Source organism: Mobula birostris, chromosome 27 (genome assembly GCF_030028105.1).
Source record: "Mobula birostris isolate sMobBir1 chromosome 27, sMobBir1.hap1, whole genome shotgun sequence".
Lineage (NCBI taxonomy): Eukaryota > Metazoa > Chordata > Chondrichthyes > Myliobatiformes > Myliobatidae > Mobula > Mobula birostris.
This window is the reverse complement of record NC_092396.1, coordinates 1,044,430-1,065,000: the sequence shown is the minus strand read 5'-3', so window position 1 is coordinate 1,065,000 and position 20,571 is coordinate 1,044,430. Positions and strand designations below refer to the sequence as shown.

At 46.6% G+C, this 20,571-nt stretch overlaps 1 protein-coding gene across 3 annotated transcripts in view; it reads right to left on the bottom strand.

Moving 5' to 3' along the window:
- LOC140188554 (NAD kinase-like) overlaps positions 1-20,571 on the bottom strand; it is a 102,969-nt gene that overhangs the window by 50,360 nt on the left and 32,038 nt on the right. For all 3 annotated transcript variants that reach the window (XM_072244954.1, XM_072244957.1, XM_072244956.1), the window contains one exon: positions 16,956-17,039. In XM_072244954.1, the coding sequence (XP_072101055.1) occupies positions 16,956-17,039 (84 nt within the window). The remainder of the gene's footprint in view (positions 1-16,955; positions 17,040-20,571) is intronic.

Sequence of the window (20,571 nt, the reverse complement as noted above, 5' to 3'; positions counted from 1 at the left end):
GCTGCAACCAGAAACACCTTAACATTATGCAACTCTGGTGAAAGCTGGAAGCTTCACTGCTTGTGGACTATTGCAGTGTTCCATAACACACAGCGAGGGGGCCGCACTGTCATGGAATGTCACAGGTAACTTGACAGACTGTGACATACACTGGAAGGCAGTGTCTTACAGCACAGACACTCATCAACTTGGGCACAGAACGTTGTGACATCAAGTTCAAATTTATCATCATTCAATTGTACACATATACCACCAAATGAAACAACATTCCTCCAGACCAAGGCTGACCACACAGTACATATGACTCACACACACAACACATAAAGTAATATTATCATAAATAAATTAACAAGGTGCCCTTACGACACAAGTTAATAAGTATAACAGCACCATGCTTCATACGTGGTGACAGGGAGTTCAGTCATCTCTCAACTGGGGGGAAAAGCTGTTTGCCATCCTAACAGTACTTGTCCTAATGCTACTGTACCTCTTGCCTGAGGGTATTAGGTCAGAGATTGTTGGACAGATAGGAGTGATCCTTGACAATGCTAAGTACATTGCGTACACAGTGTTTCCAATAAATAGCTGAGATGGATACAACACTGTAAAAATCCCAACAAATGATTTGTGGGTATTGAGATGTTGCCCTAGGGTGATGAGAAATCACCTACTCCTCAAAAGCACATCCATGAGGTCAGAGACCATTCTGACTGGCTGCATCACCCACTGGTACGAAGGCTCCACTGCACAGCATCGCCAGGGTGGTAAATTTCAACAGCTCCATCACAGGCACAACCCTCCACCACTGACAACAAATGAAATGTGGAGAGAGCAGGGGAAGGGGGGGAAGAAGGGGAGAGAGGGGAGAGGGGGAGGGAGGAGGGGGAGAGGGGAGAGAGGGGAGAGAGCAGGGGGAAGGGGGAAAGGGAAGGGGGGAAGGGGAGGGGAAGGGGGAAGGGGAGAGGGGGAAGGGGAGGGGAGAGGGAAGGGGAGGGGGAAGAGGAGGAGGGGGAAAGGGGAGAGGAGGAGGGGGAAAGGGGAGGGGGAGGGGGAGAGGGGGAAGGGGAGGGGGAAGGGGGAGAGGGGGGTAGGGAGGGGGGGGTAGGGGGAAGGGGTAGGGGAAGGGGAGGGGGAAGGGGAGGGGGAAAGGGGAGGGGGGAAGGGGAGGGGGAAGGGGAGGGGGAAGGGGAGGGGGAAGAGGAGGGGGAAACATCGTGCAAGCAATAAAAGTTACTCACACTCAAGGGTTTAGAAACAAACAGTCTCTACTCCTCCGCCATCACATTTCTGAACGGTCCATGAACACCATCGCAGCTCTGCTATTTTTGCACCATTTAGTTTTGTAATTCATTGTAAATTTCAAAGTCTAATTTACTGACATATCCCCAAAGTCATGTCTGTCTGCACAGGTGCAAAGAAAATCTGAACCGCAGCACCAAAGGCAATTTTACATCTTTCCATTACACCACTGCTGCCAAACAACAGATGTCCTAAGACAACTCAGTGACAATAAACCCAATCTAGACCCAATGTTAACACTCAAACTAGAAGGCATCTTGTTGGCATCACGAGCCTGCTCCACCACCCAACGGTAAACTCAGCTCCGACGGAAATCTTACACCCTTTGCTGACCAAGGGTCTGGTCTGCTTCTCCTCCTGAGATTCACAGTCGTAAAGCAGGCCCTTCAGACCATCTGGTCCACACTCACCAAGATTCTTTTACCCACAATTAGTCTATATGCCTCTAAACCTTCCCTATCCGTGTCCCTGTCTACGTTAGAAACACAGAAAACCTACAGCACAATACAGACCCTTCGGCCCACAAAGCTGTGCCAAACATGTCCTTACTTTAGAAATTACCCTCTATTTTTCTAAGCTCCATGTACCTATCCAGGAGTCTCTTAAAAGACCCTATCATTTCAGTCTCCACCACCGTCGTCGGCAGCCCATTCCACACACTCATCACTCATATTTATTGTGTTTTTTATTATTGTGTTCTCTATCTTCTTGTGATTTTTTTTTGCGCTGCATCAGATCCGGAGTAACAATTCCCTGACAGACTACTACCTTCTAAGGAGTCAGAAAAGTATTCTTTAAAACATCTGCCTCTGTGTTTACAGGAAATTCTGCTCCCTGAGCTAGAGTGTGACAGGAGTATTACAGTAATTAGGTACTTTGATGTTTGAGATCAGAGGCAGACCTGCCTCAGTGTTCGGGAAGCAGGTCAAATCCTGCAGAACTGGTTGAGCTGACAAGACATAGGTATCTCCCAGCCAGCTGATACCTTGCAAAACACGTATTTCAAATAAACATTATATTCGGAGGTGATATTTAAAATTTAGAAAGCTGAGTTAAAGAGAGAAGCAGGTCTTTCGGAAAGGTACAGACAAGATAAACCTAAGGAATGTACCTGTAAACATGTTCAGGCAACAGGACATTTAACCACCTTTACAGATAAGCCTGGCTCTGACAACCAGCTTCTAACTCAATGTATGGGTTCAGAACACCTTCAACACATCCCAAAACTCTCCATGAGGCTCCAGGGGCATGTAATCAAACAAAATTTCACAGCCAATATCAACAAAAATGCTGGAGGAACTTGCAACTACCAACTTCCACACCACCCTTAAATTCACCTAAACCATTCTGTAATCTCATCTTCTTTTCTGATATCTCTGTCTCCATCTCAGAGGATAGACTATCTACTGACCCCATTGTTCGCTCCAAACCATTCCCCTTCACCTCCTTACACCGGCCATCTCCTCTCTACCTCTCATTCCAGGTGAAGGGTCTCATCTCAGATTGTTGGCTGTCCATTCCTCTCCACAGGCACTGCCTGACTCGTTGAATTCCTCCACTGCCTCCAGATTCCAGTATCTGCAATCATGTGTCTCCAGAACGTCACAGTCTGCAAGCCACAAGGCACTGGGTCTGGAAGCCAAAAGTTTATTGAAAGAATTGGGCTATGGGAGTGTCTGTGAGTCGGAGGGGCGGAGAGCTGAGGAAGGTAACTGTGAAACAGAGTGCCCAGGCAGGATACGCAGTTCTGCATAGCCCAGAAGGAAGCAATTAAATTTAAAGGTGAAGAGACCAGATTTGGCAAGGCAACAGTGAGGAGGAAGTTGTAAAGAAAAGGAAGATCAAAGCCAGTGGAGGGTATTTATTTAGAGATACAGCATGGTAAGAGGCCTGCCCAGCCCAACTACACCTATGTTACAAATTAACTTATTAAACCACACATCTTTAGAATGTGCAGCATCAGGGAGAACACACAAACCCCTCACAAGCAGTGTGGGGAATCGAACCTGGGTCGCCAGGATTGTAATAGAGTTATGCTAACCAGTGTGTTACTGAGCTGCCCCAAAACAGGGATGTGAGTTTTAAAAGTGAAGCATTCTTGAATGGGAACCAGTGTGGGCCACAGTTGTTAATGGTGGAGGGTCTCAACAGGAGTTCGGGACAGCCAGTCTTCACATGATCTTAAGTTTATGGAGGCTGGAGTGGGGGGAGGGGGGAGAGACAGTAGCCACAGTAACACTGGATTGGAGACCAGGATAAGATTAACTCAGCCAGCTCCACCATGGGCATTAGCAAGTTCAAGCTTAATTATTATTCAACCATACACGAATACAACCAAACGAAACAATATTCCTCCAAGCCAAGGTGTACAACACATTACCAACAGCACACAACAAAATGCAAACAACAAACAGCATATATGGTTAAGATTTTGGACAAAGATACAGTCACAGAGAGAAAAAAATAGCCCAGGTCTCTGAGTTGCATGCCTGTAGATTGTCCTGGTCCAGCTTGAACGAACACCAGAGAGCAGCACCGAGCGAACACTGGAGAGCCAACAGGAGAGGACAGCCCCCAACCCAGCATGATTCCAGTGAGCCCAGCAGGGGCCCCTGCTCTCTTCCAAGGGTGGCTGCAACAATCTGCTGCATCCAAGCTTAAATGACATGTGGCTAAACCTAGTCCTCACCACAACCAAGGCAACACAGCTCCCCCAGCGACAGTCTCACCAATAAATAGTCTTATTATCAAAGTCCTATAAGAATGCCCAAGATAATGACTCTCTTTGGGGGTGGGGAAAATGGGGAGAAAGGGGGATGGGAAGAAGGGGGGATGGGGGAATGGGGGTAGGGGGTTGGGAGTTATGGGGGAAAGGGCAGAAGGAGGGGAAGGGGGAAGGAGGCAGGGGGGGAAGGTCAGTGGCTCTCTCTCCAGCTTAGGCATACACTCTGTTGATCAAGTATCAGCCTAAACTGGAACACCTTCAGCACTCATTTGATGAGCGTCCCGATGAGTAATAATCCACAAGTCAGTGCCCAGAACATGACTCTGCAACTGGGGCTCAACACCACCTTTTATTCTTTTAAACCCTGCAGGGTATTTGACAATCTGGTTAATCTTCCTTCGGAATGTCCCCTCACGTTCCACTACATTCACCAGGGATCAGTTTGTGAGACATAGGAGCAGAATTAGGCTATTAGGCCCATCGAGTCTGCTCTACCATTCCATCATGGCTGATTTATTATCCCCCTCAACCCCATTCTCCCACCTTCTCCCCATAACCTTTGACACCCTGTCGAATCAAGAACCTATGAACCTCCATTTTAAATATACCAAATGTAGGAAACATCCTGTCCACTTGCACATTATCGATATTCAGAAGGCACGTGTGTGGGTACCAATGCCAACCGAGAGCATGTTCTCACTGGTGCAACCTCACCAGGACCGACTGCGGTAAGGTCTGAGTATAGGAGCAATGCTTCCCCTTTTGCTCTCTGTCCTTTGTCTCTTCAGTGTACCTGGCCTGACAAGATCCCTGGCCCTCAGAAACAGACGTGAGACGATTGGGTGAACAGCCACTGGTCAGAACACACACGGCACAATTCCCCTCTCCTCACCCGCCTACCACCTCCCTCTGGTATCCCTTGTCCTTCCCTTTCTCCATTGGTCCACTCTCCTCTCCCATCAGATTCCATCTTCTTCAGCCCTCGACCTTTTCCACCTATCACCTCTCTGGTTCTCACTTCATCCCCCCCACCTCCTCACCTGGTCTCACCTATTACCTGCCAGCCTGTACTTCTCCCCCTCCCCCCCAAACCTTCTTACTCTGGTGCCATCCCCCATCCTTTCTAGTCCTGATGAAGTGTCTCGGCCCAAAATGTTGACTTATTTCCAGAGATGCTGCCTGACCTGCTGCGTTCCTCCAGCATTTTGTGTGTGTTACTATGGATACCGAATAGAATCTGTTCCACCAGCAGAGGACTTAAAGCTGAGTTTTACTTGTCACATGTACATTGGAACAAAGTCAAATTAAGTCAGTCAGCCAGAATTGTGCTGGGAGCAGTCTGCAAGTGTCACTACACCTCTGGTGCCAGCAGAGCAGGCCCACGACTTACCCACCCGAACCCGTACCTCTTTGGAATGTGGGAGGAAACCCTCATGGTCACAGGGAGAATGTACAGACTCCTTACACACAGCAGCAAGAATTGAGTACTATTTGTTGGTGTTATAATAGTGTTATGCTAACCACTACACTACCCAAGATCAAAGCCCTCCAGAGTGCTGGGTGAACAATTAACTAAAGCTGCAATATGACAAATAAAAGGCAGCACAGTACAGGAAAACCCAGGGCTGGGGGAGAGGGTACCACCAGCCCTACACATCACACCACAGAACATAACAGCACACTACAGGCCCTTCAGCCCACGATGTTGTGCTGACCTTTTAACCCACCCCAAGATCAATCTAACCCTTCTCTCTCAGCATAACCCTCCATTTTTCTGTCATCCAGTGCCTGCCTAAAAGTCTTTTAAATGTCCCCAGTGTATCTGCCTCTACCATTAACTCTGGCAGGGCTTTCCACACGCTCACCACTGCGTAAAAATCTTACCTCCGACACCCCCCCTCCATTATTTTAGATCATAAGACCGTAAGACATGGGAGCAGAGGTAGGCTATTCAGCCCATCGAGTCTGCTCTGCCATTCCATCATGGCTGATCCCAGATCCCACTCAACCCCATACACCTGCCAGTTTGTCTAATTCCTGCTGCAATCACATTGGTTCCTCAGCACTACCTACCCCTCCACCTATCATCCGCAAACTTCGCCACAAAGCCATCAATTCCATTATCTAGCAACACACATCAAAGTTGCTGGTGAACGCAGCAGGCCAGGCAGCATCTCTAGGAAGAGGTACAGTCGACATTTCGGGCCAAGACCCTTTGTCAGGACTTGATGCTTGAATTTCCAGCATCTGCAGACTTCCTCGTGTTTGTGTTTTTAAATTCTATTATCTAAATCATTGACAAACAATGTGAAAAGTAGCAGTCCCAATACTGACCCCTGAAGAACACCACTAGTCACCAACAGCCAACCAGAAAAGGCCTCCTTTATTCTAACTGTCTCCTGCCCGTCAGCCATTACTCTATCTATGCCAGTATCTTTCCTGTAATGCCATAGCATCTTACCTTGTTAAGTAGCCTCCTGTGAGGAACCTTATCAAATGCCTTCTAAAAATCCAAGTAAATAACATCCACTGCCTTTCCTTTGTCCACCCTGCTTGTTACTTCCTCGAAAAACACTAACAGTTTTGTCAGGCGTGATTTCCCTTTCCAGAAACCTTGCTGACTTGGACTTATTTTATCATTAGTCTCCAAGTACCTCGAAACCTCATCCTTAATAATACATTTTCCCAACCACTGAGGTTAGGCTAACTGGCCTATAATTTCCTTTCTTGTGCCTTCCTCCCTTCTTAAAGAGTGGAGTGATATTTGCAATATTCCAGTCCTCCAGGACCATGCCAGAGTCAAGTGATTTTTGAAAGATCATGACCAATGAATGCATCCATCATCTCTTCAGCAACCTCTCTCAGCACTCTGGGATGTACTCCATCTGACCCAGGTGACCTATCCACCTTAAGACCGTTCAGCTTTTCTCCAATCGCCTTAAAATTAAGTACTTTGGTACTTAATTGGTACTACAGTATTTTGGGCCTGGGAAAATGTCTCTGGCTGTCCACTTGATCAATCCTTCATCTAATCTAATGAACTTCCATCTACTCCTGAAATACTGTGCCCAGACATCCCAACTCTGGCCTAAGTTTTTAATCACTTGCCCAACAGCTCCTGGTATGTTTACCAAAGCTCCTGTAAACCCTTGGGGGAACTTGCTACAATAAAGAAACAGAAATCTACAGCATATTACAGGCCCTTCGGCCCACAATGTTGTCCTGACCATGTACTACTCTAGAGTCTGTCCAGACTTTCCCGAGTGCATAGCCTTCTATTTTCCTAAGCTCCATGTACCTATCTAAAAGGCTCTTAAAATAATCTATTGTATCCGTCTCCACCACCACTGCCGACAGTGCATTCCACTCATCCACCACTCTGTGTGAAAAACTTACCTCTGACATCCCCCTTATACCTACTTCCAAGCACCTTAAAACTGTGCTCCCTCATGTTAGCCACGTCAGCCCCGGGAAAAGGCCTCTGGCTATCCACACGATAGATCCACCTACAAAGGCTGTGCAATTCTGGGCACAGGGATACCTGTACCAGCCAGACAGATTATACAGAGACAGAACTGAAGACAATGCTTACACAGTAATGGAGGAAAAGACTAAATTTGGCAGCAGGAACTGAACACCAGAAATGTACCTTCTCCCCGTAAGATGAGTAGGTTTTCCCCAGTTGCTCCAGTTTCTTCCCACAGTCCAAAGATGTACCGGTTGGTAGGTTAAAGTTGCCATTACCAAAACCAGGAAAGAACAGTGGCAATGGTGAGGAGAGAGGGGGACTTGTGGTGCATGACGTGTAGAAATTCCTCAATCATTAGAATTGCTATTGAGGAAGTGCTACTGGAAAATGCAGCAGCATAGTTTAAGATGAGATCACCAAGTGAACAGTGACTACATCAGGCTGAGTCAAAGCAAGGATGGAATGAGATTGGCAAACAAAGGCAAAACAGTCATATTGTGATCGCAAGACCCAGTTGGACTGGTAACGTACAATACAAGGCAAGGATGGAATGAGATTGGCAAACAAAGAGAGGGTCCAGAGGATGTTCACAAGAATGATTCCAGGAATGAAAGGGATAATATATGAGGGGCATTTGATGGTTCTGGGCCTGCACTCACTGGAGTTTAGAAAAATGAATCATAGTCATAGTCATACTTTATTGATCCCGAGGGAAATTGGTTTTCATTACAGTTGCACCATAAATAATTAAATAGTAATATGTAAATTATTTAGCAGTCACTTCTCCATAAGAAACTGCACACATCAAAGCAACTGCACCATGTTCCTATTTACCAAATTTTCTGACAAACATTCAGTTCCTCAGGTCTGCACTCGTGCTCAGAGCCATCCCACTCACAACTTGCTTGCAATGTATTCTCTCACACGGGTGGACTTTACACTCAGTCACATGAGCTGCAGGGGCTGCTAGGGCTCCACGCTACCATCAGAAAAGCAGCATCGTGAACCGTGCAGCTCTTCTGCAGCACTGCATGGACGGTCAGCCTGCACTCCACGCTTCTGTCTCCAGAGCAGAGTCACAGCTCAGAACAGAGTGGATGTCAAATCCACAGGAAGTGGATAGGAATGAAATAGGATCAGTGTAGTCAGTGCTGATGGCCAGGATGAGCTCAATGTGCTGAACAGCCCATTTCTGTGCTGTATAATTCAACGGCATTATGTTATATGAACTCTGAGAGTGGATATTGGTGAAGGGCTGGCTGGAGATGGTAGGGACTGTCGTCTCTGGGGTCAGATTGTTGCCATTGCCGACTGTAGCTGTTTTTATCGAGCTGGACCGTGTGATAAGCTGCACTGGGTGGTGCCGAGCGGTGCCACGGCGGTCCGGCCAACATGGTGGCAAAACACAGCTAACCCATTACAAAACGATGGAAGAAATGTGAAAAGAACAACAATTTCTACAGATGCACCTTTGCAACTGACTGCATCACTGTCAGGTATGGAGGGGCCACTGCCAAGGGTCAGAAAAGGCTGCGGAAAGTTGTAAACTCGGTCAGCCCCATCATGGGCACTCGCCTCCCCAGCATCCAGAACACCTTCAATGGTTGAAGCCTGAAAAAGGGCAGCATCCAACATTAAGGACCCCCATTACCCAGGACATGCCTTGTTCTCATTGCTACCATCGTAGAGGTGCTTCAGGAGCCTGAAGACACAGAAACACAATGTTTCAGGAACAGCCTCTTCCCTTCTGCCATCAGGTTTCTGAATGGACAATGAACCCATATACCATACCTCAATTATTTTTGTTCTCTTTTTTGCACTACTTAATTTTATATATATATATATATATATATCTTATTGAATTTTATATATTTTAAATTATGCATTGCTCTGCACTGCTGGGGCAAAACATGAAATTTCATGATATAAGTCAGTGATATTAAACCTGATTTTAATTCTGAGATACAAGACTCACAATGTCAGGGCAGAGAGATAGTTACGAGGTGCAGTGGGCACTGAGGGTGAGGGCATTGACAAGATGACTTAAGCATTAGTCAGCATTCTACAGGCTTACAAACCGTCACTGGAGACAGAAGCAGAGACTGTGGCGATGAGCCACCAATCACTGCTTTCAACTGGGGGCTGGTGGCCACAGGAAAAGCCAAGCCCTATGACCAGGAATAAGGAATGAATGTACAAACACAAGAGATTCTGCAGATGCTGGAAATCTAGAGCGACACACACAGCAACTCAGCAGGTCAGGCAGTATCTACGAAGGCGAAGAAACAGTTGACGTTCTGGGCTGAGACTCTTTTATCAGGACTCCTAACGAAGGGTCTCGCCCGATGTCGACTGTTTATTCATCTCCATAGATGCTGCCTGACCTGCTGCGTTCCTCTAGCATTTTGTGTGTGTTGCTCCAGCACCTGCAGGATCTCTTGTGTTTGTGATTTCCCTGTGGGTATCTGGAAAATGAAGAGTAATCAGACAGCGAAGAAGAAGGGGACCTTTTACCCACTAAGAACGGAGTCCAAAAGGTTACAAGCACTACCTGAATGATTCCCTAAGCTCCAGGATTCAGTGTCAAAGGTCACAAGACATTAACTCTGTCACATTAAGCTTTACTATATTCGAATGTTTCCTGGTAATTAACGACAAACCTAGTAATTACAAGGTAATTCACCCAGCGAGTACATAATGCGATTCCAGATCCATGAGGCTGTAAACACTCTGAACAGAGAGCTGCCCTCACCAACGGCAGTGCCTCTTCCCGCATATGTGAATAGATTGCCCTTTGTTTTCACAGATGAAGAAATCCCTTGCAATAAAATCACTGCCTAAAAATGTTTCCACTTAGACACCATTATCCCGTGCTTCCAGGCCGGGCGGGGGGGATGTTATTGAATGTGTCTCGGCCACCTGAATCCAGTAGATATACTTGAAAATATTTTGTTATCACCACTTGCATCTAAAAAAAAATCAGGTGTCACATTCTACCCTCCCTGACAAGCAAAGGCAATGTTTCGGCAAAGTTACGTGCCAGTAAATTTAATCTCATTAATCTTCAATTCAATAACCTGAATTAACCACCATATGAGTTCAGGATGGAATTTCACATTCAGTGTCTCAGCAGCCGATCATAGCTCTCATGGTTCATTTCCATTGTTCTGTACAGGGCCCATTGCACAAGCTGACAATCAGCTTCCGAGCATTCACTGTGGTGTCCCACATCAACCAGTAATTTAGAAAACGGAAAATCTCCACAACAAAGATGAGCAGCTTGAGGCACGACAGGGGCTATATTTCATTAGGAGTTTGAGGAGAACTGGTATGTCACCAAAGACACTCGCAAATTTCTACAGATGTACCTTGCAGAGCATTCTAGCTGGTTACATCACTGTCTGGTATGGAGGGGCCACTGCACAGGGTCAGAAAAAGCTGCAGAAAGTCGTAAACTCAGCCAGCTCCATCATGGGCACTAGCCTCCCCAGCATCGAGAACACCTGCAAAAAGTGATGTCTCAAAAAGGCACCATCCATCATTAAGGACCCCCACCACCCAGGACATGCCCTCTTCTCATTGCTACCATCAGGGAGAGGGTACAGGAACCTGAAGGCACACACTCAACGATTCAGCAACAACTTCTTCCCCTCCACCATCAGATTTCTGAATGGACAATGAAATCATGAACACAACCTCACTAGTTTTTTCTGCTCTTTTTGCATTATCTATTTAATTTATTTTTTATATATACTTATTATTGTAATGTATAGTTTTTTAATGTGTATCACAATGTACTAATGCTGCAAAACAAAGTATTTCTCAACATATGCCAGTGATAGTAAACCTGAATTCAGGCACCCGTTGCAATGCTGGCTGAAAATGCACTTACATGGCTCAGTCACATGGGCAAGAAGTGTGGACCTCCTACCCCAGAGAGATGGGAACAGAAGTGGAGACACAAAGACTTTGGCTCCCCTCTGGGTAGTCTGCTAACCATCGCTTTGTGTCCCTTACGCTCCTTCCCACCCACACGGACAGTCCTCCAACTCCAAAGTAGGCCTCCAGTCTCCATTAGCTGTCCATACACGCGGACAGTCCTCTAATGCCACGACAGGCCTTCGGGCCTCCAGTCTCCAGTCTCCTCTGACTGTTTACGCACATGGGCGGTCCTCCAAACGCAGGACAGGCCTTCGGGCCTCCAGTCTCCAGTCTCCTCTGACTGTTTACGCACATGGGCGGTCCTCCAAACGCAGGACAGGCCTTCGGGCCTCCAGTCTCCTCTGACTGTTTACGCACATGGGCGGTCCTCCAAACGCAGGACAGGCCTTCAGACATACAGTCTCCACCCTTCGGCTTTTGGGCTTCTGCTGTTCCAATTGGCCCTTAGGCTCCGATCTTCAGTTTCAACCCCTGGAATAGCCGATGATGGAACCCCAAACTCCAGAAACACTGACTGAACCTTCATCTTGCCTCATGCTTGCATGGACATCAGCTTAATGCCCGCAGTCAGACTCAACGGACATACCGGGCACATCACAGCCTTCAACAAAATCAACATACCAGCTGCTGGAAAGGTGAGATAAAACAGAATGCTGGAAACATGTTGAGAACATTTTGTTTTTTTTTATTTAGAGCTACAGCATGGAACAGGCCATTCCAGCCTAGTGCGCTGCACCACCCAGCAACCCACTGGTTTAACATTAGCCTGGTCACGGGACAACTTACAATGACCAGTTAACCTACTAACCAGTACGCCTTTGGAAACCAGAGCACATGGAGAAATCCCACACGGTCACAGGGAGGACGTACAAACTCGTTACAGACAGCATCGGAATTGAACTCTGAACTCTGAAGTCCTGAGCTGTAAAAGTGACTAGCAAGACACTACATAACTGTGACACCCCAAGAATTTTATGCATTTAGAGATACAGAACGGTGAGGGCCTCCAGCAACACCCTTCGTCTCCAGATTGCATCCTCACATTGTGCTGGGGTAAGTTCTACTTACAATCATCTGAGGAGCCTGTACAAACCATGAGGAACTCCAGCGATTGTCACACGTTAGGTTGAACAGTACAGCTCAGTAGAATCCCTTCGGCCCACAATGTTCTCCTACCTTTTAACCAACTCTCGATCTAACCCTTCCCTCCCACGTAACCCTCCATTTTCCTTCCATCGAAGTGCCTAACTAAATGCTACTAACGTATCTGCCTCTGGCAGGACAGTCCAAGTATCCACCTCTCTCTGACTAAAAACTTTACCTATATTTCCTTCTAATTATACCCTCCCACATTAGCCGTTTCCGCCCTGGGGAAAAGTCTCTGGCTCTCTACTCTACCTACCTCTCTTATCATCTTATACACCTACATCAGTCAACTCTCATTCTCCCGCACTCCAAAGAAAAAAGCCCTAGCTCGCTCAACCTATCCTGATAAGACATGCTCTCTTTTGGTAAATCACACGTTAACACTGGGGACACAATGCTGAACTGAAGTGTGGAGACAGAGAGCATCTCTCTGTTCAACAAAATGTGCCCAATTTCCTGTGGAGGTCGGGGTCTGGAGGTGCAGGTGGAGGTTCTCAGCGCATTATGGAAAGTTCCCGGATGAGTCTAGTTGAGATTCAATCCTTTTGGGCATGGAGTTCGACCTGCAACGGGGGCATGGAGATCGGCCTGCAGCGGGGGCATGGAGTTCGACCGGCAGCGGGGGCATGGAGATCGGCCGGCAGCGGGGGCACGGAGATCGGCCGGCAGCGGGGGCACGGAGATCGGCCGGCAGCGGGGGCATGGAGTTCGGCCTGCAGCGGGGGCATGGAGTTCGGCCGGCAGCGGGGGCATGGAGTTCGGCCGGCAGCGGGGGCATGGAGTTCGGCTGGCAGCGGGGGCATGGAGATCGGCCGGCAGCGGGGGCATGGAGATCGGCCTGCAGCGGGGGCATGGAGTTCGGCCGGCAGCGGGGGCACGGAGTTCGGGCTGCAGCGGGGGCATGGAGTAACAACTAGGAGCACGATCAACTCAATTTCTGATTGTGGACAACCCGATTATAATGGGCAGTGGAATGGATGTATACTGAGCTGGGATGTCCAGACTTTATTGCACTTGTGCTTACCCCCATGACTTCAATCCCATCTGCTGGATCCTGATGTTTCTGATCCAAGGTTTTTCCAGAAGTCAAGAACGAGGCATAAAACATGCAGCTTCACAATCATTTTATTAAGAGTTGATAGAACAAAAAGAATTGAAAACGGACATGAAACGGAATTGAAGAGGTCAAGTGAGGGAAGGGAAAGAAGAGGCAAAGAGAAAAAGATGTGGAACCTTGTCATCAGCTCTTTATATTCAATACATAAGAAACATTCCATTCAAATTAGTAGATAAGAGTCAACCAATCAGATAGGTCCTATTGAAATAAGGCAACACAACAGAAGTTTCCAGAGCTTTCCAGAATGTGACAAACAACTGTAAACACTAGAGGACACACTGAACAACTGCATATAGTGTGCATACTGTGATCACTAGGAAACATACTAAATAGTTATATGTGTATAGGTAGTTATAAAAAATACAAGCAGGTAATTAACTGTTAAAATGCAAAGAAAATAACAATTAAACAGCCCATTGAAACATATCAGACACAAGATAAGCACAGAGCCCACAGAGCAGCATTCTGCTGGGTGTACCGAACATGAGATATGGCTGCATGGGGACATAGAACTCTACAAATAGAAATCCAGTGACTTTGGCCCCTTATCTAAGATAGGAGGTGCTGGCATTGGAGAAGGTCCAGAGGAGTTTTCCAGGAATTAAAGTGTTAATGTATGAGTAGTGTATGTTGGCTCTGGGCCGGTACTTGCTGGAATTTAGAAGAATGAGGGGGAATCCCACTGAAACCTATCAAATATTGAAAGGCCTACAGTGGATATGGAGAGGATGTTTCCTATAGTGGTGGAGTCTAGGACCAGAGGGCACAGCCTCAGAATAGAGGAATGTCCCTTTATAGAAGAGATGAGGAGGAATTTCTTTAGCCAGATGGTGGTGAATCTGTGGAAGCCAAGTCATTGGGTATATTTAAAGCAGAGATTGATAGATTCTTGATTAGTCAGGGTGTCAAAGGTTACAGGGAGAAGGCAGGAGAATGGTGTTGAGAGGGATAGTAAAATCAGCCATGATGGAAAGGCAGAGGTCTGATGGGTCAAATGGCCTAATCCTGCTCCTGTGGTCTAATGCAATGTCATTTCAGGAGAGAAGAAAACTGTTTTGGGTGCAGCACTTCACCAATCATATCACAGAGCACCCACACAAACATCAAATAAAACATATCTAAAATTATGCATTCAGATAAATATAAATCACAAAAGCCACAGCACAAAATAGGCTTGGTAAGTACAAATAATTTCTTGGCACAATGCCACAAACGGTGGAACAGCTGCCACCCAGCTCTAAAGAGCTGCGATTGAGCCCAATCAAAGTGGAGTTTGTACACTCGAGTGGCTCCCCTCTGGAGACATACAGGTGAGTACCTCAGTTGCTCCTGGTACGTAACGACTGAGAAAATACAGGAGGAAATTGGTTCATCTGGGTCTTGATTGTTGGCACAGACTCGATGGGCCAAATGGCCTGTTATTATGTTGTACACCTTTTCATGAGTTACTGGACCCATGTACAAAAATAAAGTGATCTGATATTTTGAGCAATCTACAGGTTTAAAATTGAATATCAAACAGCTGCTACCGTATTTTGGCTACGAAGTCAGAATGACAGACAACCTGGGAGGAGGGCGACAACCTGCAGGATAACATGCAGGACAACCTTCACCAGACAAGATAAAGCTGTTAATGAAGTGGACATAAGCCAAACATCTGTAATTATTTTAGAAACTGTACTTTCAACTAACTTTCTCAAATTGTTTGAATTTTTCCCATACAATACACTCCTATCAGGGAGGAGGCTACGTAGCATCCACGCCAGGACCACCAGACTCAAAAACAGTTACTTTCCCCAAGCAGTAAGGCTGATCAAAACCTCCACCCACTAACCCACCCCTCCACACCCCCAACCACCACTACTTTATTATTTCCTCTCAGAGTCACCTCATGTACAGACACCCCTGTGCCTAGCGTCACTTTATGGACAATCAATCAATTGATCTATGTAAGCTATCTTATGTATTTCCAGTACTGTGCCAGTCTTAGGCACATATATGTATCCAGCTAGGATGCCTCAGACTTTTGCACAGTACTGAATTTGTCCACGTGGAGTGGAGAGTGAGTTTGTAATTCTGTCGGGATCAAAGGATTTTGGAAATGGTGAGGGTGGAGCACCGCGGGAGGGGTGTAGGACAGGTGGCAGAGAGGGAGTGCCAGGGGCAGGGGGTGTCACATCCCACCTTCAGACACCCCCGGATTCCAAGCCATTGGTTCAATGATCATTACTATAATATCTTAGGAGTTTAAAGAGAGCAAATCTGCTGATAAACCTTTATTGGTGTGCAACTGAGAGCATGCTGACCTACCGCCTGACAGTCTGGTATACTAGCTGCAACAAGATCAAACAGAAAGCACTTTGGTGAGTTATCAGGACCGCACAGAGCATCACTGGAACACAATCAGATATGGAAACCGTCTACAACTTAGGACGTCTACAGCAGGCTCGCAAAATCATGTCGGACTCACCCCATCCCTGCAATCATCTATTCAATCTCCTTCCACCCAGCAGGAGACACAAGAAACATCCCTCCACGGACATCCAGACTGAAAAGCAGCCTTTTTCCCAGGCCTGCCTTGCAACTGAACAATGTCCAGAGTTGTTTCTTTTTAATTCAGTTGCAACTTGGATGTCACTCAGATGTTATTTTAAATGTAGTCATCGTGTGTGTTTTTAGTAATTCAATTGTTGATTTTTACTGAATGGAAAGGCACTGCGGTCTCCTTGTCCTCAGCAATGACAATAAAGCTCTAACTAACTAATTACAGAATGTTTGTCTCTCTGGTGCTTCCTGCTCCCTCCCCTCTCCCTGCCCTTTCCCACTCTCAGTCCACAATAGAGACCCATGTCAGAATCAGGTTTATCATCACTCACATATGAAATTTGATTTTTTTGTGGTAGCAGTACAGTGCAATACATAAAATTACTGAAGTACTGTAAAGTCTTCGGCAAATATATAAAGCTAGGGTGCCGTGGACTTTTGCACAACACTGTAGTAACTGAGATGAGCAGTTTCTGAGATACTCAAACCACCCCGTCTGGCACCAACAATCATTCTATGATCAAAGTCACTGACATTACATTTCATCCCCATTCTGATGTTTGGTCTAAACAACAACTGAACCTTCTTTTGCTTTTATGCATTGAATTGCTGCGACATGATTGGCTGATCAGATATTGGTATTAACATGCAGGCGTACAGAGTACCTAATAAAATGGCCACTGAGTGCAAGATGGTCAGAAGAAATTACTCACATCACAGCCTTTGGGTTCTGCAGCATGCAAGCTTTTGGTCCAAACTTGGTGGCTGGGCTTGGCCCATGCAGTGACTGTGTCCGCCTGGAGAGGAAAAAGCAAAGCAGAGTTATTCAACACAGCCTGGTATGAAACACTCTGACCCTGAACCTTATCCCAACAGCAATTCACACTTGGACAGGTGCCACCTCACTTCCCACACTGTTACCACATTCCAGTATCCAGAAAAAAACCTGTTACTTGGAATGTTTTCAGTTAAAATGTAGTCAGATAAATTTACAGAATTACATATTTACAATGGTAGCACATCCCACCTAGCAGAACCCCTTTGAATATTCAATACTGGCGTCTGTTCCAAAAGCCAGACACCCGAAGTATGTCCATTTTGTTACATGTTGAGGGGATGGCTCCATGAATATACAACTAACCAGACGTTTCCACGAACTGGCAGGGATATACCTGACAGCAAGCACCTACAAAGGATTGCGAGAACTGCCAAGATACTTTTCAGGAGCACTGTGTACGCAGGCTCTCAGCATTCTCGATGATCCCGTCCATCCGTCCAATAATCTTTTTGACCTCGTACCGTAGCAATAGGACAAGGACTGTTAGGAACGGAATCAGCTTCTTCCCCAGGCCGTGAGATGACTGAACTCCCAGCCGCCACTCAGGTCTCATCACACATGAAGTGTCAGTAGCGTTATATTATTTACTTTTGAACTTGTGGCACAAATGCACCTTATTAGTTGTTAATTTATTTGTGGTAATAATACTTTCGGGCGGGCTGGTGGCACAGTGACATCAGCTCGACTCCAGAGCAAAGGTTCCAGAGTTCGAATCCCATCGGGCCGCTCCCGGGCACGCTTTCCATCCATGCCGGGTTGAGTGTTGAGCTCGCAACTAGGCCTCGTTAAAAAAAAACTGCGCTATTTGAAGGACGTGGGGGACCACTCACAGAATCTTTCTCCAAGACAACCACTTGAAAAAGTGGTCGCCGAGGCTCTGGCAGAGTATGGCACTCACAAAAAAAAAAACTTTATGGGTTGTGTGTGAGTTATATGTACTATGTGTATACAATGGTCCAGAGGAATGTTGTTTCGTTTGGCGGTATATATGCGTACGATAGAATGTTAATAAACTTGAAATTGAGTTGAACTTAAAACTGTGGTAATAGCAGGAACATTCATCGATTGTCTTCCCCTGTGTAGTTCAACAAGACAGAGTCCAAACGACCCTCAGTCAACCAGACAAAACCCCAACGATCCCAGTCAACCGGACAGAACCCCAACAATCCCAGTCAACTAGACGAACCCCAACGATCTCCAGTCAACCGGACAGAACCCCAGTGATCCCAGACAACCGGACAGAACCCCAACGATCCCAGTCAACCGGACAGAACTCCAGTGATCCCAATCGACAAACCCCAACGATCCCAGTCAACCGGATAGAACCCCAACGATCCCAGTCAACCGGACAGAACCCAAATGATCCCAGTCAACCGGACAGAACCCAAATGATTCCAGTCAACCGGACAGAACCCCAACGATCCCAGTCAACCGGACAGAACCCCAACGATCCCAGTCAACCGGACAGAACCCCAATGATCCCAGTCAACTGGAAGAACCCCAACGATCCTAGTCAACTAGACGAACCCCAATGATCTCCAGTCAACCGGACAGAACCCCAATGATCCCAGTCAATCGGACAGAACCCCAATGATCCCAGTCGACAAACCCCAACGATCCCAGTCAACTGGATAGAACCCAAATGATTCCAGTCAACCAGACAGAACCCCAACGATCCCAGTCAACCAGACAGAACCCCAATGATCCCAGTCAACCGGACAGAACCCCAGTGATCCCAGTCAACCGGACAGAACCCCAACGATCCCAGTCAACCGGACAGAACCCTAGTGATCCCAGTCAACCGGACAGAACCCCAGTGATCCCAGTCAACCGGACAGAACCTCAGTGATCCCAGTCGACGAACCCCAACGATCCCAGTCAACTGGATAGAACCCAAATGATTCCAGTCAACCGGACAGAACCCCAACGATCCCAGTCAACTGGACAGAACCCTAACGATCCCAGTCAACCGGACAGAACCCCAGTGATCCCAGTCAACCGGACAGAACCCCAATGATCCCAGTCAATTAGACGAACCCCAACGATCCCAGTCAACTGGACAGAACCCCAATGATCCCAGTCAACCGGACAGAACCCCAGTGATCCCAGTCAACTAGACGAACCCCAATGATCCCAGTCAATTAGATGAACCCCAACGATCCCAGTCAACCGGACAGAACCCCAGTGATCCCCAATCAACTGGACAGAACTTGAATGACCTCCAATCAACCAGACAGATCCCATTTGTGGTCGGTTTCACAAGCCACAAATTATCTGTGGAAGTTAAAACGTGAGCAGGTTTGATTTCCTGAAGACTGGTCCTCACTTTAGTTCATCCATAATTTCACAGTCCCAGAATGATCCCAAACACTTCCATTAAGAGACAGCCAGCCCACCCCTTTTCCAAAGAACCCAACACCAGAGGCATTTTGTCCGAGCAGAAATGGCTAATATAAAGAGACTTAACTGCAGGCCAATTGGAGGAAAGTTTAGGGGAATGTCCGAGGTAAGTTTTTTTAAAAAAATTTAAAAAACACAGACTGCCCAGAACACTCTGCCAGGAGTGATGGTGGAGGCAGATACATTTAAGGGAGTTTTGGATAGGCACATGATTGATAGGAAAATGGAGGCTATGCAGGAGGGACAGGTTAGATTGATCTTAAAGTAGGTTAAAAGGTCGGCACAACATTGTGGGCTGAACAGCCTGTACTGTTCTGTGTTCTATAACAGTTAATGTACTAAAATACTGATACTAATCATTCCCTCCCTCCACTAGAAGTACACACTTGCTGAATATTACCATCTACAAAATGCACTGTGGCTCTTCAGAAAGCACATCCCAAGCCACGAGCTCAAATACCAAGAGGAGCAAGAGTCCATGAGAACACCTCCACGTCACATCCTGATTGGAAATATATCACCAGCTCTCTTTACTGGGTCCACGCTGCAGAGCTTCCTCCTCAAAAGTGGCGCTGGACAGAGCAGAAGCATTGCGGACGCGCTGGATTCTGTGCTGGTTTGGAGGCTGACTCCTCCCATCATTGCTGCCTTTCAGTTTTCGATCAGTGAAAGACAAGCTGGATTGCGTGTGTCCATGTCTGTACCTGCATGAGATGAGAAACTGCTCTGAGCCTGTTCTTGCAGAAACGTGGCTCCAGGACAACATGCATGCACCATCTACGTACAGGTCATGACACTCAGAGACTTGGGCTAGATTATTTTGTGACTATGTGTTTTTCTGCGATTGTAATTATATGAGCTATATGTGCCTTATGCTGCGTGTGACTGTCGGTTCTGTGTTTTGCACCTTGGGTCCAGAGAAACGCAGTTTCTTCTGGTTGTATTCATGGGTCTGGTTGAACTTGAACTTAAAGTTGATTATCAAAGTACGTAAATGTTACAGTGTACTACCTGAGATTCATTATCTTTCAGGCATTTACAGGAAAATAAAGAAATACAACAGAATTAACGAAGAAATATACATTAACAAA